Source organism: Triturus cristatus, chromosome 5_1 (assembly GCF_964204655.1).
Source record: "Triturus cristatus chromosome 5_1, aTriCri1.1, whole genome shotgun sequence".
Classification (NCBI taxonomy): domain Eukaryota; kingdom Metazoa; phylum Chordata; class Amphibia; order Caudata; family Salamandridae; genus Triturus; species Triturus cristatus.
Window position 1 is genome coordinate 103,248,965 of NC_140587.1, and position 22,900 is coordinate 103,271,864.

General features: G+C 45.3%; 1 protein-coding gene across 5 annotated transcripts in view; it reads left to right on the forward strand.

The window, feature by feature from the left end:
- NUGGC (nuclear GTPase, germinal center associated) overlaps positions 1 to 22,900 on the forward strand; it is a 1,337,967-nt gene that overhangs the window by 1,187,038 nt on the left and 128,029 nt on the right. For all 5 annotated transcript variants that reach the window (XM_085604518.1, XM_085604516.1, XM_085604517.1 and 2 more), the window contains one exon: positions 12,319 to 12,566. In XM_085604518.1, coding sequence (XP_085460644.1) covers positions 12,319 to 12,566 — 248 coding nt within the window. The remainder of the gene's footprint in view (positions 1 to 12,318; positions 12,567 to 22,900) is intronic.

Here is a 22,900-nt window from a genome sequence, read left to right on the forward strand (position 1 = left end):
GCTTTTCCACCTCTCCCTCTTCCATTTCTGGTTCGGAAACTCAGGCAAACATCTCTCACCCTTATCTTGATAACTCCCACATGGGCTAGTCAACCATGGTGCCCCACACTAGCTCCATCTCACCTCAAACCTTCTCACTCAGAACCATGGAGAAATCAGACATTCAAACCCCAAGGAGCTCAACCTAGCGATTTGGCTCCTGAAGTCATGGTGTTTGGACACCTAAATCTACCATCAAAATGCATGGGGATTCTTAAAGAAGCAAGAAAAACAACCACTAGAGCATGCTATGCAGCAAAGTGGGAAAGGTTTGTTATATATTGTCATAACCAAACAATTGAACACCTAAATGCTTCCATGCAACAAATCATTTCTTATCTATTGCTTCTGCAATGCGCAGGCCTTTAAGAGTACACATTGCAGCTGTGGCTGCATATCTTCAAAACAGACAAAACTTATCTCTGTTCAAAGGGCCAGTAATCAAAGCCTTTATGGAAGGTCTTAAAAGAGTGATGCCACCAAACGTTCCACCTGCATGGAACCGTAACATTGTTCTAACAAGACTTATGGGTCCACCTTTTGAACAATTACATAATTGCCCATTGCAATTCCTTTCTTAGAAGGCTGTTTTCTTGATTGCTATCACTTCACTAAGACGTGTCAGTGAACGTCAGGCACTAACTGTGGAAGAACCATTATTTCAACTCCATAAACACAGAGTGGTTCTTCGTACTAACCCTAAGTTCCTTCCAAAAGTAGTCTCTGCTTTTCATTAACCAATCAGTTGAGTTGCCTGTTTTCTTCCCTCAACCTGATTCAGTAGCAGAAAGAGCTCTACATACCTTAGATGTCAAAAGATCCTTATTGTATTATATTGATAGAGCAAAAGATTTCTGCAAAACAAAACAGCTTTTTATTGCATTTGCTCCCCCTCATAAAGGGAAACCTATTTCTAAATCTGGTATTTCTAGATTGATCGTTAAATGTATCCAAACATGCTATGTTAAACCAAAATAACTTTGTCTATACCTTCTAGAGCACATTCTACTCGTAATAAAGGAGCATCTATAGCCTTTTTAGGTAACATTCCCATAGCTGAAATTTGTAAAGCAGCTATATGGTCTACACCACACACATTTACTAAACAGTATTGTTTTTTAATTAAATAGATTTTATTAACCATTTATGCATACCAATATACAATCAGCAGTGCAAATATACTTATCACCCAGTCACCATTGCTTTTCGTTCCATTCCCCCGACGTTTATTCCCAGCCAACACAGTAGTGAGCAGCTTCATAATGTGTAAGAGTGCCTTGGAGTGATCAACTGCTGTCTGTCTCCGCTCATTGTTATTAACTTCCCAGGGAAACAAACTGTATGTCACCGTATACAATTGCCTGTTGCAATTCTAGGTCTAGGTAAACCCCACCCAATGATCCTCTTCCCTGACTCATGAGCATCTACAGCCGGATGTTGCCGGTCTCGGTCCCTGATTCCTGATGATCCTCACCTAGTTCTACTGGCTGTTTAAGTACTGTCACCAAAGCTTCCCTCGCCCTTGCTGATTCTAGTGATTTCTCACTGCCATTTTTTTGGGCCACCCCTAATCGTATTGCCCCTTCATAGTCGTCCCATCTTATGAACTCTCACTTCCATCTGTCTGCATTGGGGCCCCTTGCGCCTTCCAGTGGCTGGTAATGTCCCTTTTTGCTAGTAGAAGACCCAAATCTTGGATTTTACTGGTGATTTTATTTTTAGAGGTGTGAGGGAACCAGTGCAAGAGGCAGTACCCCAACACTGCAACCACGTCTTTCTCTGTCACCGCTGATAGTGTTGTGGTCACCTCATTCCAAAAGTCCCCTATTTTCGGTCAATTCCAAAACATGTGGATAAACTTTGCCCCCTTTGCTACGGGGCAGGCCTCTGTTCTTGTGTTGAAATATCTATTGATGCAACCAAGCGTGAGGTATGCTCTATGAAGGACATAAAAATTGAATGGTTGAAATCTGGCATTTCTGGTGATCTTACTGGCTCGCTCTGAGTTCCCCCCATATCTTCTTGGCTATAGGCTCGCCCAGGTCTTCTACCCACATCTGTTGTAAATCAGTAAGGGCCGGAAGTGTCGCATAACCGAGGCTCCTGTATAAGCAAGTGACCACTTTGTATGTCCCAGCTGCGGATACTACATACTGGCACCCTTCAAATAGGGGTGATTCTGATAGTTCGCTCCCCCCTCTTTTGCTTACTTAGCGCCACTGTAAAGGCAGTGTGTTGTAGAAAGTCTCCCTTGGTATATCAAATCTTTCCCGAAATTCATTGAAGGGCAGTAAGACCCCTTCCTCATACAACTTTCCGACTGTGGTCGCCCCAGTCTCTATCCAAGCCCCCGGGCCTCGCCAGTCCGCCTCATGCTCAACGCCATACAAATTGACAATGGGATATCCAGGGCATCTGGGTGCTTGATTTTTTTTTTTTACCTCTGTAGGCCCCTTGCCCAGCATTTGTGAATTACCTTTAGCTCAGTAGTGGCACCGCTCTCTCTAACGGGGAGGGGCAACACCACTCGGGAGAGTAGATCCAGGCTCGGCACCCCAGCCTCTTGTTTCGGTCCCATGCTCTCAGCCCGCTGTCCACCTCGTGAGCCACTGCAATTGTGCTGCTATGTAATGATACTCAAAGTCTGGTACTGCCAACCCCCATATTGCCTTTGGTCTCATAAGCAATGTCAACGCCACCCTGCGTCTCCCCGCTCCCCAGAGGAACACCGTCATCGGTGATCGGAGGTGCGGAAACATCCCTGCCGGTATCAAGACAAGCAATACCCCAAAGAAGTACAATAGCCTCGGGAGGGTCATCATCTTCAGTAGCGCCACCCTGCCTGGCACTGATGGGGTCCCCCAAAAATCAAAGCATGCCTTCACCCCCCTGTGCGCTTTCCCCACGTTGCCTTCTAGTAGGTCCGCCTGGTCATGGTACACATGAACGCCCAGATAAGGGAGACAACTATGTTCCCATGCTACCCCGTCTACAGTCTGTGGCTGTTCCCGTCCCGCCTCGGCAGGGAACAGGCAAGACTTCCTCCAGTTTACCTTAAGGCCTGACACATTCTCCAGGGCCCTTAACAGTTCTCTAGCCCTGCCAAACTAAACACTATTGTGTGGATGTATTAGCATGTCAACAAGCTAATGTAGGACAAGCAGTCCTAAGAACACATTTTCAGACGACGGCAACGCCCACTGGTTAGCCACCGCTTGGGGAGAGTACAGCTGTACAGTCTATGCAAAGCATGTGTATATACAGCACACATGCCTCGAACGGATTATGTTACCCTGTATGCATCTGTTTTTGACATGTAGAGCTGTAGATTCACATGCATCCTCCCCGGACACCTATCGCCATTGCAGCTATCATTCACATCTTACACATATGGACATATCTGTACTACAGTTACTCCATTCTCACCCTCTTGCGGGAAAACAATCTATCAATGGAGTTAATGCGCACTGTTACCGAAATGAGGAGTCGCCTTACCTCGTGAAAGCATGTTAATCTACAGCTCTACATGCCAATAACCTATGCTTACAGGGTAAGTAACTATCCTTCTGTTGGATACTCAAACCTCAGATTACTCACCGATTCACCCTCTTCACCATTCTGTGAAATGAACTCTCATAGTCCATACCAATAAGATTCCACCTTAGAAATGTGCATGGTGGCACAATCTTATTACTAAGGCTCTGTGTCTGACAGCATGGACAGATATCAGAAAGAAACCTATGCCAGTGCATGGCGGTGTTGTCCATATAGGGTCCCGATGTCACATCAGGGGTGGGATTTATCCGACGCCACAATCGCACAATGCCACCTACCACCGCACAAGGGAATTGCAGATGAAAATTCTCCAGATCCACTGTAGCGCATGAGGGTACCACGTGAGGAATCTGTAGATAGAGTATCCACCAGAAAGCGCATTACCGAATATAAGGACAATGCAAGTTCGTCACAGAGCCAAATGAAATCACGCTAGAGCTACTGCTTTAAAGTTTCTAGATCCCGTCTGGCAGCTGGGACAATTGAAAGGGTGAGGAATTTGCTGTTGGAGCATCTACCCAAAAGATCATTACCGAAGACCAGTAACTTGTCCTAAAGGTTCCTCTGAAATGGCAGGCTGTTATAGATGCTTCAGAGGCCTAAATAAAGGGAGTTCCAAAGTCCTGCTATTTCACCTTTGGTAACTGGAGTGTTGGGCTTGAATAGAGATAACCAACTTATTACAAAAGAGACCCCACCTTTTACCAGTCTACCTGTGTGCCCCAGATTCCCCATACACAACACACTTCTTATACCCATACATGATGAAAGTAAAAGAACCTAGGTATCGGGAAAGAATGTACCTTTACTAGAGAGAGGATCATGTAGCTATCTATCATGATTTTCAGTTAGATTTGTTAATTGTGTAAATGTCTTTACACAATTGCTACTCTTTCTCCATCAAATGTTAAACACTGTGTTTTTTCTATTCACGTATATTCGGGCCAACATCAGAGGGACCTCCACACTACATAGTATTTTTTTTTAATAACTAGAAATTAAGAGGGTCATTTAGAATTTGATGTAGTGGAAAGTGCCGTAAACTGGTGGGGCTTCCACCCGTTTTAAAGGTGCAGGAAACCCTTGATCTGATGGCCCATCTACCTAAGAGAAGCCATGTGACAATGGATTTAGCCCTACCTTGTTTGCAAAGTGGGTACTCTTTTAAATGGTCTACTTATTCCATGAATCTTGGGTTCCTAACTACCTGGAAAAACTGCAACTCCATTGTTATTGAACCAGGTAACAAAGGTTATGTTCTGAAAAATAAAACCTCGATTTTGTGAGATGCAAGCCTGTCAAAGAGTTTTGTCTTTTGCTGGCTTACAGTGAGGAAAGGTGTGAATTAGGTTCACATGTACAAGAATTCCAGGCAGTTACTGGATGTGTAATGTAAAGCAGGTTATATATTTATAATTCCCAATTTAGCAGAAGGACTATGGGTAATCAAATCCAACCTTACCATTAGTGTGGACCAGTTGCTTATATACTGCATATTTGGCTTTCACCACAGTTTCATTTCAAAGGTTGCAGGTTTGAGTGTTTTAATCCATATATCCGATAGAGACATCTAGCCGCAGATTCCTTAACTTAGAATATCCCCAGGTGTCAGACTGGATCCGGAAAATCTTTTTCCCCAGCAATACCTCTGCATGCCGGGAGGCGGCGGCGCCCGGCACCGTCCTGACGTCGTCCACGGAAGTGACGTCAATAGAGCCATATCAGCCCCTCCCGGCGTGCTGACGTCAGTTTTCTTCTTTTCCGCGTCCTAACACGGATCTGGTAATGTTATACCACTGGCCTGTTTTTCTTATCTTCAGGCCTTCTCAATGGCTTTTTTGCATCAAGGAACAGTGTGTTCGATGCCTGCGGGCTTAAAGCCGTGCCGGTCCTGCTCACGACAGATGTCTGCATCGGACCCTCACGAAATCTGTATGTGGTGCTTGGGCGAGCACCACGACTCTGTGGAGTCCCACGCTTGCCGACAGCTGTGGCCGAAATCCTTGCGGGAACGCCGCATGAAGCTGCTGTCTACACGGATGTCCAGACCAGATCCCTCACGACTCCGGTCTCCTTCTCCAGCGAAGTCATCTACGCGGTGCCAGCCCTCACAAGACGACGTTCCTGTTCGGGGCAGGTCCCGAGACCGTTGCCGTCAGTCGCCTACCTCTGGTAAGCACAAACGGAAGTCGCGGAAATCGTCGGCTTCATGTCGACATCATGTTGGGGTTCGTAGCTCACGGTCTTTGCCGGACTCTGGCCCCCGGGAGTCGGACCCCGCATACTCCCTGTTTCCGGGTGCTGGGGCGACTCGTCCTCAGATGGAGGACAGGGCTCTGCAGTCCTTTCTGGCTTTGCCCCCCTCCATGGCGCGCCTTCGGGCCCAACAGGTGGGGTAGGGTCTCAGGTCGGGACTCCGCCGGCGGGTTCTCCCTCGGCTCTGATTGAGTCTCCTGACTGACTCCAGAATCGCCGCAACGTCGGGACACGGCGCGGAGGGGCATCCCACGACATCTAACCCTTCCATAGTGCTGTTGAACAGCCTACCGAGGCTCCCTGCCGCATTGCTGGAGGTGGCTGCAGCGCCGTGCATGACACCGCTTCGGCGCACTCTCTCCTTGCAGGTTTCCACCTCGGGTGATGTTGAGTCGACGCCGGTCCGACACCGATCGGTCGAGGCCTTTTCGGAGGGCGGCGACGCCGGCTCAACTCGGATGGTCGAGGCCTTTTCGGAGGTCGGCGACGCTTGCTCCACTCCGTCAGTCGAGGACTTTTCAGAGGTTGACGACGCAGGCTCGAGGTCGCGTTGATGCCGTTCGACGCCGGTACCGTCTCCGGCTTTATTGGTGGAGGATGTGGTCCCAGTGGATTCACCACCCCCTGAGTCATTTCGACGCTCTCCGGAGCGGGCGCCAGTGGGGCATTGGCTTACACATCCGTTTGCTGAGTCTATTAAGTGGCCGTATTAGCTTGCGTCCGTCACCTACTGATGACTTGCCGTCACCGCCTCGCGGGGCCACGGAGGCTAGTGGGACGTTTGTCAGGGCTGTTTGCAGGGCTGCAGCCATTTCACGGATGCAGCCGCCCTCAGTCTCTAGACCTTCGGAGTCTTTGCTGGATCTTCTCCACCTGTGCCCAGATTTTAATCCTCTTGGAGGATTTTTTGATTTGTGACGTCACTTTCTTTTCGGTTACCCGTTGTGCGATACTGCTGTTCTGGGTTTTGTGGCGGTTCAGCCGTGTTTTTACTTATTCTGGTACAGCTGGATAGCTGTGTTGCCTTTTTTTTGAGCCTCTGCCTACGAGCATGTCTCAAGAAGGGCCCTTCTTTTGTGGGGTTGTGCCTTACCCTATGTGGGGTATTTGTTGGCAATTATATTGCTACTCTTTCTTGCCCAGGAACCTTTGCCGCAAGTTGACTCTTCCTACTGTTGTAGGATGTCTCCTCTGGTGAGCTCCATGGGCTTGGTTTCTCTCCAGAGGTTACAATTGGTTGTCTACGGTTGGTCCGTAATGCATCCCCACCTCCATAGGGACGTCCTTCCCCTGCTGTTTTGTTGGGGGTTTTGTCACGCCTGTTAGTTCCTGTCGTGTTCTTACAGCCTCGCTGTGCCTTCTTGCCTGTCTATGGGTGGACATGCGCCCCTGGGGGGCAGGTTCCTCTGTTCTGGAACAGTCTCTTCTGTATTCTGTGAATACTTACCGTATTTGTGCATACAGGTTATGCTCTACGTCTTTTCTTGGCTGTGAAGGTTATCCCCTCACAGTGGTAACTTTTGGTACGTTTGGCTGCATGCGACCCACTGAGCTTTTGCTCATTGGTGGCTCTTCTGTCTCTTTTGTCACTAGACTCTGGGCTCGGCCCTGCCACCGTTGTCACATGTCCTAGGGATGTGTTTTTTCTTACACCCACAGCCCTCATGCTGTGGCTTCTGTTCTTGGCCGGACAGTCTTCCGACTGTCCCCTGTTTCTTGTGCCTTCCACTGTGTGGACATCGTTCCCCTTGGGTATAGGGACCGATGCTGGGATCCTTCTTGAAGGTCTCACTGCATTGTTTCTTATGTTGGCACTGAACTTTCTAGTTCTGTTTTCCTTTAGTCTGCGTCTAGGCGCGAGAGGTCTCACACCGTCCCTCGTTCGATTTTGGTGTCTTTGCCGTCCCTTGTTCATGCTCCTTACGGAGTTTCCTGTGTCTAATGTCGGTTGTCCTGGCATTACGGTTCCCACTTTGTTTCGTCAGCCTTTTGACGAATATGTTCTCCTGGAACTTGGTGGTTGTTTCGCAGACCCTCCTCCTATGGGGTATGGCTTTGATATCTATTCTAAGTTATGAAATCTGCGGCTAGATGTACCTTCGGTAACAATATATCTGGTAGAGACACAGTCTAGCCGCAGATTCCTTAATGCCACCCCCCATCCTCCCCGCTCTGCGAAGGCCTTTTCGTATGGTGTTACACACCTAGCCCACCTTCTTGTGGCCTTGGTCTTCCGGAGGTGTGCTGTCGCACCTCACTCTGGGGAAGGGTGTGTTCTCCTGCGTGGGTCCTTTGGCCCCCTCTCAGTCCTACTGTTTGGTTGGTGGCGTGTTCTCGCACCTTCCTTTGGTGTAGGGGGTGGTGTTTGGTTTTCGAGCCCTTTGGCTCTCCACTCCGTCCACGTTTTTCAGTGGTTAAGGTCTGAACTTTTCACTGCCTTCTCATGTTGCTCCACCTGTGTTCTTCACGCGTGGAGGTCTACAGTTTTTTATTCCCTCCCACCGCTCACGCCTGTGCCTCCTTCTCTCTATGGCGGTCGGTTGCATTGGGTTCTCTTTGGTGCTACAGTCCTTCAATCTTTGGAGGGTGTGTGTAGTGAACTTCTGGTGGTCGTTCACTTCTAGTCACTTGCCTTGCAACATGTTGCTTCGAAGTTGTGGTTCTTTTAATTTCCCTCCTGTGGTGACAAGCTGTGCCTGGTTTGTCATGCCTTTTGTGCCGCAGCCGTTACCCCCTCAAAAAGGGGCATGGCTTGGCAATTTGTTGGGCTCTTGCTTGCAGCAAGTGCTCTGTAAACTCCCTTCAGTCCCTCCGGATGCTGGGTGCTTTTTCAACTTCCTATTGTCTCTCATTCCAAATGATTTGGCTCTCATTTTTATGTTACTAATCGTTGTTGTTTCAACGATTTTACTCTTCTTCACACACTGTTCCTATGCTATCGGTGTTTTTTCCATGGCTCCTCGTTGTGGCGTGGAAAAGTTTCCTGTAGAAAACTGACGTCAGCACGCCGGGAGGGGCTTATATGGTTCCATTGATGTCACTTCCGTGGACAACGTCAGGACGGAGCCGGGCAACGACGCCTCCCAGCGTGCAGAGGTATTGCTGGGGAAAAAGATTTTCCGGATCCAGTCTGACGCCTGGGGATATTCTAAGTTAAGGAATCTGCGGCTAGACTGTGTCTCTACCAGATATATTGTTACCGAAGGTAAGTAACTCTTCCTACACACTGAGATGTTGCTGTGTATTGTCACTACAGAAAGGATGTGTTACATATTAATGTGGCAGTGGAAGGAACATTTTTTTAACTCCTGAACCATTTGTCTGCACTTAGTACAACTGTGCAGAAACTATGCACTCAGTCAAACTGTTTACCAGAGTTACAATTGTGACAATGTGAAGTAGAAATTGTTGTCTATTTAATGGGAAGATGTGTAGTTGAGGTCTAGTTAATGAACCTTCAACCAAATCCTGAGGTCACAAATGCCAGCTATCCAGAAGAACAAAATAGGAAAAACATTGTAAAAATAAGGATTTCCCTACACTAATTAAGTCACGCCGCTCCCGGCCTCAGATCCTGTTATCAAACTCGTACATATCTCAGGCCTTGCATGCATGCAGGAAACTTGTCTTTGACTGAGTCAATGGTCCTTCCAAATTGAGATTTTAGATGGTACGTAAAAGAGTACTAAAGATCATAAGGTTCCCTAACGAAAGTGTAATTGGCTGTTTACCACTATTTAATTTCCATGTATAAGATTAGGGAAAGTTTCCCAGGGAGATGTCATAATTGTCAGAGCTAAGAATTTTTTTTTTTTTAAAAACCTCTAAAGAAAGAATAGAATCAGACAGTAAGGCAATTAAAATATTTATAATAGCTATATGACACATTTTTCATCAAAGGAGCTGCCATTTGAGTGATAACCCTTAAAGCAACATCAAAGTGGGAAATTATTTTGAAAAATCTTAAAATCAAACAATCCCAAGCAAATGGAAGCGCCTAATAAATGGGCGATGATATGTTTTAGAAACAAGGATGTTTCAGTTGTTCAATTTAACAATTGTCAAGAGCTACACACATCCCATCACAATATTGAGGAAATAGTGATGCACATTATGTGCCAGTCTTCAAACCATCCACAGCACTGAAAGTGTTAAACTAGAAGCTCTTTTTGCAAAAGTATACATCAAATCCGCTATCTGCTCTCTTCCTAAATGTAGAGGCCTGGGTCATATTGATTCTCTGCACATTTCCATGCAGCCATAAATCTATCTTATTGCAACATTTTGATGACTTATTTGCTTATTATCTGTAGGGACAATTGTATTATATATGCCATAGCGGAAGCAGCCATAGTATCCATTCTTAAACCAGGGAAAGACTTGCAAATAATGCTAAATGAGATTTATCTCTCCCCTAAACTTAGATTGTTTACTCTTCTAAATTGCAGTGGGAAGAGCCTTGGTTAGATCTGTTTGCCACCGCCGAGCATGCACGAATTTCAGAAGCTCTGCGCGCTGGAGTTTCCATGGTGGCTCTCGCTCTGAGACACTTTTTGTCTCAAGTGGAGCTCCGGCCTCCTGTACACCTTTCCGCCAATGCAACTCCTGCCCAGGTTCTGAAGAACATCCGGAACGACGGGCCCAAGTTTCACAGCACATATTTCCATCAGTTTCCTTCATTATGCCTCAGTGGGACCTGAACTTGATTCTTACATTTTTTAATGTGCGCTTCCTTCGAGCTGCTCCACAGCTGTCCTCTTAGGCTTCTCACTATAAAGACGGCCTTTGTGGTGGATTGTTGGTGACTTTGCCCAGCTCTTTGGGTACTTTGTGACCACAGGAACATCAGAAATGTAAAGTAGTATAGTATGAAAAGAGATGTAGGCTAAAATGGCCAGCAGGGGCTCTGAATATTTGGGTATTTTGTTTAATAAAGATACACTATAGTCATGCAAACAGAAGAGCATTTCCGAAGTATTGAACAAAGTAGAGCATCGATCAAGAAAATAGATCCCAAATCCTTGAAACTATCTACCATCTTCTAGTAAGAACATTGACACTCGATCAGCATTTATACACTGCAACAGAAAAACAGAATTTTTTGTGTCAGAAAACCATTTGACAAATACTAGGGTTTAATAAAGTTGTCCCCAGCTTCCAGGTTTTTTTCCTAGCTTAAGCAATATTACAATATCCCAGTGTTCACTCCTATCAACTCATTTTAGAATCTCAGCACTTGTGCTGCCATATATGAGTTTCTGCACCAACTCACAACAAGACAATCTGAATTGATAGAAAACTGATGTAATGGGCTCAATGGGATAAAGTGGCATTGGTGCCCAATCCTGTACATGTGCTGAACTGATAGGGGTGTGAACAAATTACATAGAGTTGGTGCTGTAGCCGGAGCATTGGTCTAGAGAAACTAACTTTAAAAGAAATCCTGGAGCCAAACATTTATGATCAATGTGCAGCTGTGAACCTATCCAACAGAGCTAGGTGAGGAAAACTAGTTAGGCTGAACTAATGACTGTACACTCATTACTCCTTGCTCCCTTTTTAGATAGATAGGTTGGATTTTCCCATCGGCCATCTGCTTACGCTGCCGGCCAATAGTTGGCATCTTAAATGATTTAATATATATTTATACATCTGGACCCCGCTCTTTGCTCTGCAGTAATGAAATGTCTAATATCTCTAGCCCAATGCTGATACAGCTTGCCCAGATGCATATGCTTTGGTGTGCCTTATCTCACTTTTTTTTGATGTTCTGCTTGCCCTGGATTGGGGTACAACAGTGTGCCCTTGGAAAAGATGCAGATGGTTGTCAATGAGGAAATGGTGGCCCTAGCTATAAGGTATCTGTAACACAGCTATGTTTTTCTGAAATAATATGGACAGTTTCCAATGCATCAGTTCTCCTCATCTACAATGGAAATGTATTTGAAGCATTCTTTAACCCCTTGCATGCCCGCCCCTTTCCCCGCCCAGTGCCGCGCTTTGTATTAGCGGGCGGAGTTCATGACGAGCTGGACTCGTCATGGGCACAGCGCCACCGCAGCCCATGACGAGTCCAGCTCGTCATGGGCACTGAAGGGGTTAATGTGTTAATTTCCTGTTACACTTCACTGACACAATTATGATGCTGTTTCACTAACAAAGAAAGCAGTCAGAAATATTCAAGTGCTTGGGGCTATGCAACAGTTAACATGGCTGTGACATTGTTTATCTTTTTAGAGTCCTATTACTAATATGTGCATTCAGAATATTGCATGATCCCCGTTCACAAACCATTTACATTTCAGTTTTCTGCTTATAAGTCAAATATTATCCATGGGGTAGAACAATGTCATTCTGCTGAAAAGTGTATATTACTTGTCTGTATGTAAAGTTGATTTTCTCTTAACTCTTCTGTATAACAATCTCATTAAGTTTTGTAATTAAAAAATCCTAAAATGCTCTGTTTAGGACTCGACTGTAGAGAGGGAGTCAGAATCTGCGTCTTCCAGCTCTTGCTCATCATCACAGGTGCCGCAGGATCCAGCAGCTCCTGGTTTCCTCATACATCCTCTTGGCCGTAAGAGGGTTGGAGATTACAGCCAGCCTGTGCTGATCAAAAAACTGAAATCTGCAAGCCTGACACCACAACGGAGGTCGTCTTCCCCTACATTTTCATCCGCAGAAGGCAGCAGTCAGCACAGTTATTATTCAAACAGGTATTCAGTTTTGTACTTTAAAAGTGGTCTGATTTTCATATGGTTTGACTGACTAAATATTGCGCAGGCAGACTATTCCATAACCAGGAATCTCGCCACTGCAAATTTCAGGGGTCAAAATATTTAATAAGGCAAATATCAGTCAGATAAAATGAATGATTCTTAGCCATGGCTAAAACATTTTGTTACATTTTTCTTCGGGTAGATCTGGTTCGCTATCATGGCTTCTTTATCCAGTATTTGTTTATTTGCATTGGCTTGTTTTTAACCTTTGCATACACAATTATTTACAAAAGAGAAAGGTGATGAAGGGAAATTAATCAGCAAGGGTCAAAGATGACAGAAGGTTCAGCAAGGACAGCATTGCTGCCCTGGTAGAGATGCAGATCTTCACAGCGAGACTCTTGCGGTGCCATCAGTCATGGAGTGGAGTGAACTCAGCTCTTCTCAGGGTATAGATTTCAGTTTTACCATGAAGACATCTGCTTGTTTACACAGAGCACGTTTTTTGCCAGATTTGTGTTACTCTTTGCATGCATGCAGTATACAACTTTCCATTATTGGATCTATCTGATAGATTCGTCTAGCTGCAGACTCATTACCTTTGAATTTCCCAGCTTTTGATTTAGTAGCACATCCACCTCATTGAAAATGACCCAAAGTTTCATGAGTGAGATGGACGTTTTCTGAAGTCCAGTACCCAAGAGGCCACCATCACCTAGATGTTCTAGCCCACATTTGCGCAGGGATCCTCCTCCGAGCGCTGCTCCTATTCTCTTGATTGAGATTGGTATTTACCACCTGGGTCCGCCCAACGTCTTGGGCAGTCATTTCTTCTGATATTTTCTCACAGGAGCATTTGTTTTTTCTTCACGGTGTCAAATACTCCTAAGAAGTCTCTCTTCAGGAACTGTGGTTGTGGCAAAAAAGCACCTTCGTGCTGCTGATCTTCAGTATAGGTGTATTTACTGACTATATTCTTAACACAGGTTTCAGTATGTCCAAGCTTTGCATGATGTTTTTCACCAAAATCTTGCAGGGCAGCGGAAATGGAGTGCTTTACAGTTTGAAGAAAGAAAAATATTTTCCCTCAGATAAGGAATCCCATCATCCTCAAAGAGGGCGCCAGAAGGCAGCCAGGCTCTGGGAAATGTTTACCTGCATCAATATCTGAACCTGCTGGCATTTTAGTCCTAAAAAGCCTCCTAAGAAGAGTCATAAAAAGGTGAAGGAGCAAAGAAGATTAAAGTGAGTTTTTCCACAGAAATATGCCTCCCTAAAATGCTTCAGGATCTTCATCTTCTCTGACTCCTTTCTCTAAGAAGAAATCTTCAGCAGTAAAACCTCTGTCCGAGAGGAAAATTGTGCCTTTACCTACACGAACCACACTGTCAGCTACTGCAACTAGGAGACCTTCGTCAACAACGCCATCCTAAACGACACTTCCATTGATACCATCAACAGCACTAAAAGCTATATTAATGGCCATCCTGTCTGCAATTTTCCCGTCAGCAAAGCCTTCATCATTGACAAATCCTCAGGGAAGACGCACGTTTCATTTGTTGACCACACATCGCCCAGCAAAGTGACTCCAACTGGTCCAAGAGAAAGGCGATGAGGCCTCTGATGACATTGGTTACTTTGGACCTGAGTTCCAACTAATCATCACTTATAGTGCAAGGATCTGGACGGCGATCACAAATATCCACAACAGGGAGCTCCTGAAGCCAAAAACCCACTTATGGTGAAGAGCAAGGTCACCAATGGCGATATCGCCGATCACACTTGGGGGCACTGTTATGAATATTATGGCAATGAGCAAAACTATCAGGAACCACCTATGATGCAAGTGCCTGTGTATTTGACTTGTGATCTTAAGTCAATAGTGATGAATTATCTTGCAAGGTTTTCACCTGTTCCTCAAGGCCAAGTTCTACAGGCACAGCAGCTGATCACAACGTTGTCAGTACCACCGTCAAAAGAGTTGTTCTCTCCCATCACAGTCATCTCCACTTCCATTGCCTTTGCATCCAACTCTTCTAACTGCTCTGGATGTAGGGAGTGATAGTATGGTGGTCGAATAATAAGATGCGCTTTTAGATAATTATGTTGTAAACTCACCAGAAGAAGCAGAACCTCCTCCTGTGGACTCTCCCCTAGAAGTCATACTTTAATTTCATTCCATTACTGAGAGGAATTTCATTCCCTAGCTGAAAGGTTTGTCCTTTCCTTGCCAGTGCAGCAAAAAGGCTGCTTTTTTATGACTTTAGAGATACGGCAAGATGATCATCTAAAGCAGTATCAACAGTTGATCCCATTTAGCTGGAGAGAAAGAAAGTAATGCAGTCCCCAGCCACTGCTACAGCTACTGCACCTCAGCTGGAAAACGTTTGAGGTAACACTCCCGAATGCTTAACTGGGTTTCCTAAAGCAGACATTTTTGTTGTTCAAGCAGCTCAGAGATTTAACCTGACAGCACCATGCTGCAGGTTCCTTGGTGTTTTTGGGAAGATTGCCAGCTGTGGGGTGAAAAAGGTTGTACATATAGTTAATTCCTAAATAAGAGTGAAGGACACTGAGTAATTCTATGTGAGGGCGAAGGAGTATCCACTACTGCCGTTGAAGCTTCTGTGGGTGTGCCAGATGTTAGATTTTGTCTTCTTATTGAGGCTGTGATCCTTTGTTGCCATGGCTGGCTCCACTGTACTTGTTTCCAGAGAGTAATTGTAAGCCAGATACTTGATGCCTTCTGATGACAAGCCTCTTTTTGCCAGCCTCTCTGATGAGGCACTTTAATACATAAAAACAAACACCGAGACAACCAGATCATTAGGCATCTTGCAGGCCTGACGACCACAGCCTTTTTGGGGATCAGGAGACCTTGTACTATATTTGCTTTTCTGATCAGCCATATCATCAGCGACAACAAGGCCAATAACCTCATTACCAAGGGCCCAACTACCCCTCTCAGCATTTTAGAGGATCAAGCAAAAAATCGCAATCCTACTTTTTATCTAAGAAACATGGAGACTTACATTTGAAATTGCAAGATACAAGATGCAAGTGACGTTCAAGGGAGTGGCTGAATCTTCTGCCTTTCTTCAAGAATGGGCCAACATCCCATCCAACAGTTTGCTTCTAGACCGTCTGTTTATTGGGGACAAGCCCTTAAATTCACCTATAGACCACCTATAATCTTGCTGCAGCTAAAAGTTCATAAATATCTATCACAGGTAGAGATTCATCCAGTGTTGCAGCAGAAGTTTGCTCTCAATCAAGTTTCCAGAGAACAGTGAAACCAAGAATTTTGTTAAGGATTCTTCCTTATGTGAAAAAAAAAGTCCAAAGAATGAAGACCAATTTTTGATCTTTGTTGTCTGAACAAAGTTCCTCAAAAATCAATAATTACTGATGGTCACTCTTCAGGAGATTCCTCTGTTCTTACAGAAGGGAGAATACATGAAATTGGTGGATTTTCAGGATGCCTATTTACATATCCTGTTTGTGTGAAACAAAGTAAATACCTTCGGTTCCAAGTAGCCAGATGCCATTACAGTATCAGGATATCCCCATTGTTCTGAAATCTGCCCGAGTATCTTAAGAAGTGTACAGCCCTGGAGGAGCTTATTCATGTCATTATGGTCATCAACTATTTTTCTACCTAGACAGTTGGATGGTAAAATGAGGAGCCTGGTTTGTGTCAGAGGCCACCCCCAGAGTTTGCTTACACCTGATGCACAAATACTTATCACTGAACCTAAATAAATCTTATTCTGGATCTATCAACAAGAATTAAGTTATTGGGGGCTGTTCATTATACCACAGAAGGACAGACATTCCCTTCACAGGAATGTGTTTGATGCTTACAAGAGAACTTTGAAAGATGTCATTGCATACACAAGACAAAAGTGCATGCAAACAAATTTAGCATCCGAATGGTCTTCTCATCTGATAGAGATCATTAGTTGTAGATTCCTGACCTTCGAATTTCCCCCAGGCATTAGTCTGGATCTGGCGATTTTTCAACAGCATTATCCCTGCATGTGAGTAGGTGGCACCTGTCGGCTCAGCGTTTGTGGTCAGCATTGTGGGCTCTGGTATGACGTCACAGAACCTATATAGACGCCGCCCATGTGCTCTGACATCATTTCTTTCTTTTTCCTCTCCAGCCTAAGCGTAGATCTGGAGTTAGCTACCCCTTAGCCCCTTGTTGGCTCGCTTTTTTCTACTTTTGTTGACTTCTTTTTCGAGTCTTGCACTCCTGGTGCGTCAGGATGTCCCAGCGTAGGACCGGCTTCAAGCCCTGCGGCTCCTGGCACCGGATGATGTCCGTGACAGATCCTCACATCATGTGCCTCTGGTGCCTGGAGCGCCTCCATGACCCAAAGTCGTGCTCTGAGTGTCTGGCCATGAATCTGAAGGCTTTGTTGGAGCAGTCTCGAAAGCTGTTGGCGGCCCAGAGCTCGGCTCCGCGTCACTCTTGTGCGAGTAGGGCTGAGGGATGAGCCCTGGGGGACTCCAGACAATATCCTTGGGTTTGGAGTTGAAAGGTGATAGGCTGATCCTCTAGGTTCTTCCGGTGAGGAAGGATGTGTCCTTCTGAGCACGTCCCCTTGGATGCCAATGTGGTGGAGTCTTTTGATGAGCATGTAGTCGGAAACTGTGTTGAAAGCTGCTGAGAGGTCGAGGAGGATTAGCGCCGCTGTTCCTTTTTGGTTCAGGAGGGTCCGGATGTCGTTGGTGGCTATGATCAGGGCGGTTAGCCTTTTGTGGTTGCTGCCCAATCCAGATTGGGAGTCGGCGAGTTGCTGGTTCGGCTCCAAATAGGTCGTGATTTGCCTGTTGCTGTTTTTTTCTAGTACCTTGGCTGGGAATCGGAGCAAGCAGATGGGCCAATATTTCTTTGAGGCATCAGAAAATCTTGCAGTTGTGATCGATATTTTGAGCAAGATGGTGAGTTCACCCACCCCAGTTTTCTTCCTAAGGTGGTGTCAGGTTTTCAAGTTAAATAGACAATCCGTGTACCTACTTTCTTTCCTAATTCATCTCTTTACATCTAGTGAATTCAAAACCATTGCATTCACTAGATGCAAGTGGAGTTTTGAAATTTTAACTAGACATACATATGACAATCAGATGGTCTTTTTGTAAATTATGGTCCATTAAGAACAGATTTACCTTCAACAAAGTAAGCAATTTCTAGATGGATAGATTTTTGTATGTTTATTTCATATCTTTGACGCGGATCCAGAGCTCTGCTTTCTCTGAGGAGTTTCGGCACACAAAATTATTTTTATTTCCCCTCCTAAGAACTCAGGGTTCAAACCCTGTAGGGATTGTGAGGTACATATTTCCGTTACAGACCACCACGCAGTTTCTTTGGTGCCTGAGGTCAGACCATGACTCATTGGCCTATTCTTCTGGCTTTAGCATTCACCGAAAGGCCATAAAAGTGCGGAAGGCTAAGCTGTTTATGGCCTGGACCAGCGAAAACCAACAACTCTGCAAACGGTCAAACCATTGTTCTAAGTCTCCATTCTCCTCTTCAGCAGCAAGAAAAAGAAGCAGCATAGAAAGTCAAAGAAATACTCGAAAGTATGTCTCCCTGTCACTCTACATGTCCCACAGGACCTTCATCCTCGGAGCCAGAGTTATTTGACTTGACTCTGGCAGATCCTCACCCCGGAAGTCCTGCTCCACCAATGAACTCTGCTCTGGAGCGACTTTTGAACATTCCGTAGCCCTTGGTGTCGGTGCCTCCACCACCTGAGGATCCAGCTTAAGAGCCGTCCTTCGTCAAGATCCCCATCCCATGGTCTGACCCAGCCACAATCCTCAACTCCATGTATTCTCTCTTTTCAAAGGCTATGATGCCTTCGTGGCCAGCAGCCCCTTACCGGTTTCCATTGTTCATGTCCTTGCATCCAGCGCTGTTCCGATGGATGTAGTGCTGACGCCACACTGTTCTGAACTTGCGCTCAGGTACACAAAACCCTCAACAGTCGACGCCTTTGACGGCGCCTGATGTAGCACTACCGACACTGCAGCCTGATGTCACGTCTCCAGTCAAATCCCATAGGAATGCCCAGCATATTTTGGAAGAGGAAGACTATAGAATCCATCTGCATGAATTTTTGGGACAATCTATGCCCCTTATTAATCTCATGCCCTATGGAGAGAGGGCTTGATTCTTGTGGAATCCAAGATCTGTCCTCCGCCAGTAGCATAGACACATCTCCCAAGCAAGCTATGGACTTTCCCACTGGTCCACCAACGCCTGAAGTAGTCTCTTTCCATGAGGTAATGCTAAAGGCTGCAGAGGTCTTGGATCTTCAATTGCCCACAACAGAGACTAAAACAAATGTTCTCATTGAGGTCATTTTGCCTTCTGCTGCAGCTTTAGAACCCCTTTTACCATTTAATGAAGCTATTCTAGAGCCCATTTTAGGTGGCATGTTGACCCTCTTCCATCCGGGCAGTCATCTGGCTGGTAGGTTGCCGCCATCTCCCAAATCCGGCTGACCCAGGGGGGCACTTTCAGCCCATCCATCACCAGAGAGCCTTGTTGTTCAAGCCTCCTGTCTGGGGGCTAATCTGCAGGTGCCTTTCCAACAGCTCTCTCTGTTAGGGAATCGAAACATCTTGTGACTTGTGGCTTTTGTAGCAGGCAGTATGACCCTTAATGCTAACTGCCTTCTAGCCAGGTGCAATCATGCCCTGTCCGATATGGCCCAGATAATATTGCCACATGTTCCAGATGATAGAAAGGAACATTTCCAGGAGCTCATTTTAGATGGTCTAAAATGCCTCCCGCTATATTATCAAATCGGGCCTTGACACCGCCATGGACAACTTCCGTCACCATCCGGAGGCATGCTTGGCTTCCCACTTCCAATCACTCCACAGATGTCTAGGCCAACCTTATGGGACTTTCTTTTGATGAAGCCTGTCTTTTTGGCGAAAAATCGGATTCAGCCTTAGAACTTTTTAAAACCAACAAGGCCAACACATGCTCCTTGCGCTTAAGGCTTTCCGCCCCTCCATCCAAGTTTGGTTCATCCAGATCTTGATGGACACCACAATAGCAATGTGGCATGTGAAAAAAAGCTGTGGGAATAGGGTCTCGCCTCGTTTACTTGGAAGCTTTAAGACTGTGGTCTTGGGCAAACTGCCAAGGGATCTGGCTCACTGCCAATCCCTCATCGGATTCTCTGAATGTCAGAGCCAACAGCCTGAGCCAACATTATCTTGCCAATCACAAGAGGCCTCTTCTACCGGAGGTGGTCCAGGACATCCTCAGTATCGGAAGTACTGCGCCCTCCAGTATCCATTGAGGGGAGCTTGGGGGGACTCTTTTTGGTTACGGTGTACCTTAAACTGCCTTGCTCGTCCCCACCCCCATGCCCTTGATTCCTTGAGTACTCAGGAAGATTCGCCAAGACCAGGCACAAGTCACTCTTGGAGGTGATCGATGTAATCTTGTCAGCACCTTGCCCATGCACCACATCTGCTTACCCTAGAAGATGGGCCAACTATGTTGTGTGGTGTGCAGACTGATGTGGACCCCTTGCTAGTTGTCGCATGTTCTGACTTAAGAACTTTTAGTTGCTCAGAGGGGTTGTGTGATTGGAACTGGGGGGGAGGGGGGTGTATTTGGCTGCCATGTCTGCATTCCTTTGCCTGCTGGCACAGCTGTCCCTTTTTAAGTCCCCTATTGTTATGCATTTTTCTCAAAGGTTTGCCAAATGTGTATCCTACCAACTCCTTTTTTGGTTCCTCAGTGGGACTTGAATCTGGTTTTTACCTTTTTAATGTCGACTGCATTTGAGCACCTTCACAGGTGCACTGTAAGAATGCTATCTTTCACAAATGTGTTTTTAGTTGCTATCACTTCTGCTAGATGGATTAGTGAGCTTCAAGCCCTTTGCTGCCATTTTCCCTTCACCTCTTTCTATCCCCATAGGTGTTGCAAACTGGGGCTGTTTTCCTTTCTAAGCTGGTGACCCCTTTCCATCTTGCTCAATCCATCACCCTTTCAACCTTCTATCCTCCCCCATCCTACTGAAGAGGAGGAACAGTTAAATTTGTTCTGTCTTAGGCGGGTGGTCAATTACCACCAAGGACTTTCGACTGGATGGTCCAGTTCTTTGTTGGGTATTCGGGTGCCAAAAAGGTATTGCGGTGCATAAAAGCACTCTTTCACGATGGATCATCCTCTGCATTAAAACTTACTATGCCTTAGCCAAGAAGGATCATCCAGAAGGCATTAGGGCCCATTTCATCAGGGCTATGTCTTCCATTCTGCCCTTGCCAAGGGGGTTCCTATTGCAGAAGTCTGAAGGTAGCAATGCTGGCGTCCTCGCACATCTTCGCTAAGCACTATTGCATTGGTTCTGAGGTACGCAGGGACAGACACTTTGCCACATCCTTTCGGCAAAATTACTATACATCAACCCTCCTTCTGGGTTGGGTAGCTGTCAAATCTGTTCTCCAGGTGAGAAATCTGCAGGTAGGAGAAGAAAAAGTTACTTACCTGTAGTAACGATCTTTTGGTGGGTACTCTTTCTGCAGATTCCTCACTGACCTGCCAGCCTCCCCGTTTGATGGCTGAGCTATAGGGAAAGTTAATAAGATCTAAAATTATATTTTTTGATCCTGTGCTACTAGAGAAAAGCCAATCTGTCCTCTTGCTTCGTAGGCTTAGCTAAAAGAGAAGGAAACTATGCTGTGCATTGCGTCCCGTTGTCTAACACACTCCTTCATTCCTTTTACTTTTAAAAAAGGTTTGTGAAAGTTTTTCTGTGGTCACTCTTTCAATTTAATGTTTGATTTTAGGTTATTGACTTTGTTTTTTTTTTGTTATTGAAAAATAAATGAAATGTAATTGTATTTAGCCTTTTTCACTGGTTGCACACAAAATATATAAATAGACTACTGTACAATATTGTATTGTATATGTATATATTTTCAAACTGCTCTGGGATCCCTGTGCATGGGTGGGACTATTCAGCGCTTATGACTGATGAGGGTACCCCTGGAAGAGAACTAGGATTACAGGCTTGAGACTTTTCCTTATTTAAGTTCTATTGCCTTTTTTTCAGGTCCCTGCTGACTGACAAAAACATTATTGCCCTAGAACCTCTTTATTCTGAGGCAATCTATTGCAACAAATTATTTTCTTCTCCTTTGTGCAGCAAAACAAAATGGATAAAACCACTTAGATCTGCTCTGTAATATGTATTGGAGCTGCGCAGGTCTGTGCTTGGGGCCTCAAATGTTCTGTCATTTGGATATTGCTCTGAAGAAAGTTTTTGTAAAAAGGAGCTACTATGATGGAGCAGTAAGCTTTATTTAGACAGCTTTATTTAGACCGTAACACTGAAGGCAGCCAGATAGTCTAAATTGCTGCACTGTAAACAGGCAGCTTAGAACGTTAAGGCCTTTCAAACTACAACACATCTTTTCCCCTTAATTAATGAACGTATTACACCAGACATATGTGGAAAATGATCAGAAATATAAACTATCCACAAGGGTAGGTGAAATGTAAAACACCAGAATGGCAATGTGTGAAACAGGCCACCAATAGCAGGATGACCAAGTGTGACAAAAGTGTCAGGATAATAATGGGTGAAGCTATTGGGGGAGGGCATACTTGTGCAACCACAGCAGCGCATGCGTAGTTTGAGATCGTTCCAACCTTCCAACATAGGTTGCTTCATTCAAGACATCCGCTTGAGGGTGATGGCCATGACCCCCACCATCACCTCCCTGCCCCACATTGCTAATGCCTACTTTGTCCTGCCTATCAGTTTCTCACCTCCCTACTGGCCATCAACATCCGACTACTACACTCCTCTTTCTTGTTCTTCCTCACGAAATCCAAGTTTCTGGTATAGTGCCAACCTTCTCTTATTCCACTTTAATCCTGTTACTAAATGCACCCAAATGCAAGTCACTGTATCTAGTGTAAAAGGGCCTTCAAATTTTGAGAAACTCACTGAACCTTCAGAGATCCAGTTTCACTTATTTGCCTGTGATGATCCTGCTCTCACTTGGATCTTTTCTAAATGCATTGTCAATACCACACCTCACAAGCTATCTTAACCAGCACTCTTAACCAGTTTGAAACCCAGGTTTCTATTACCAACATGTATTAGTGCACATAACAGTTGTACTGTGTTTCTCCAGTATTAGGGTGTCTTTCATAGATTCACATGCTTGAATATTCCCCGTCGTCGGAGTGGGAGTCCCACGGTAAATAAAATAGCAATATATATATATATATATATATATATAGTAAAATATATACATAAGTAATCATATAATTAGTG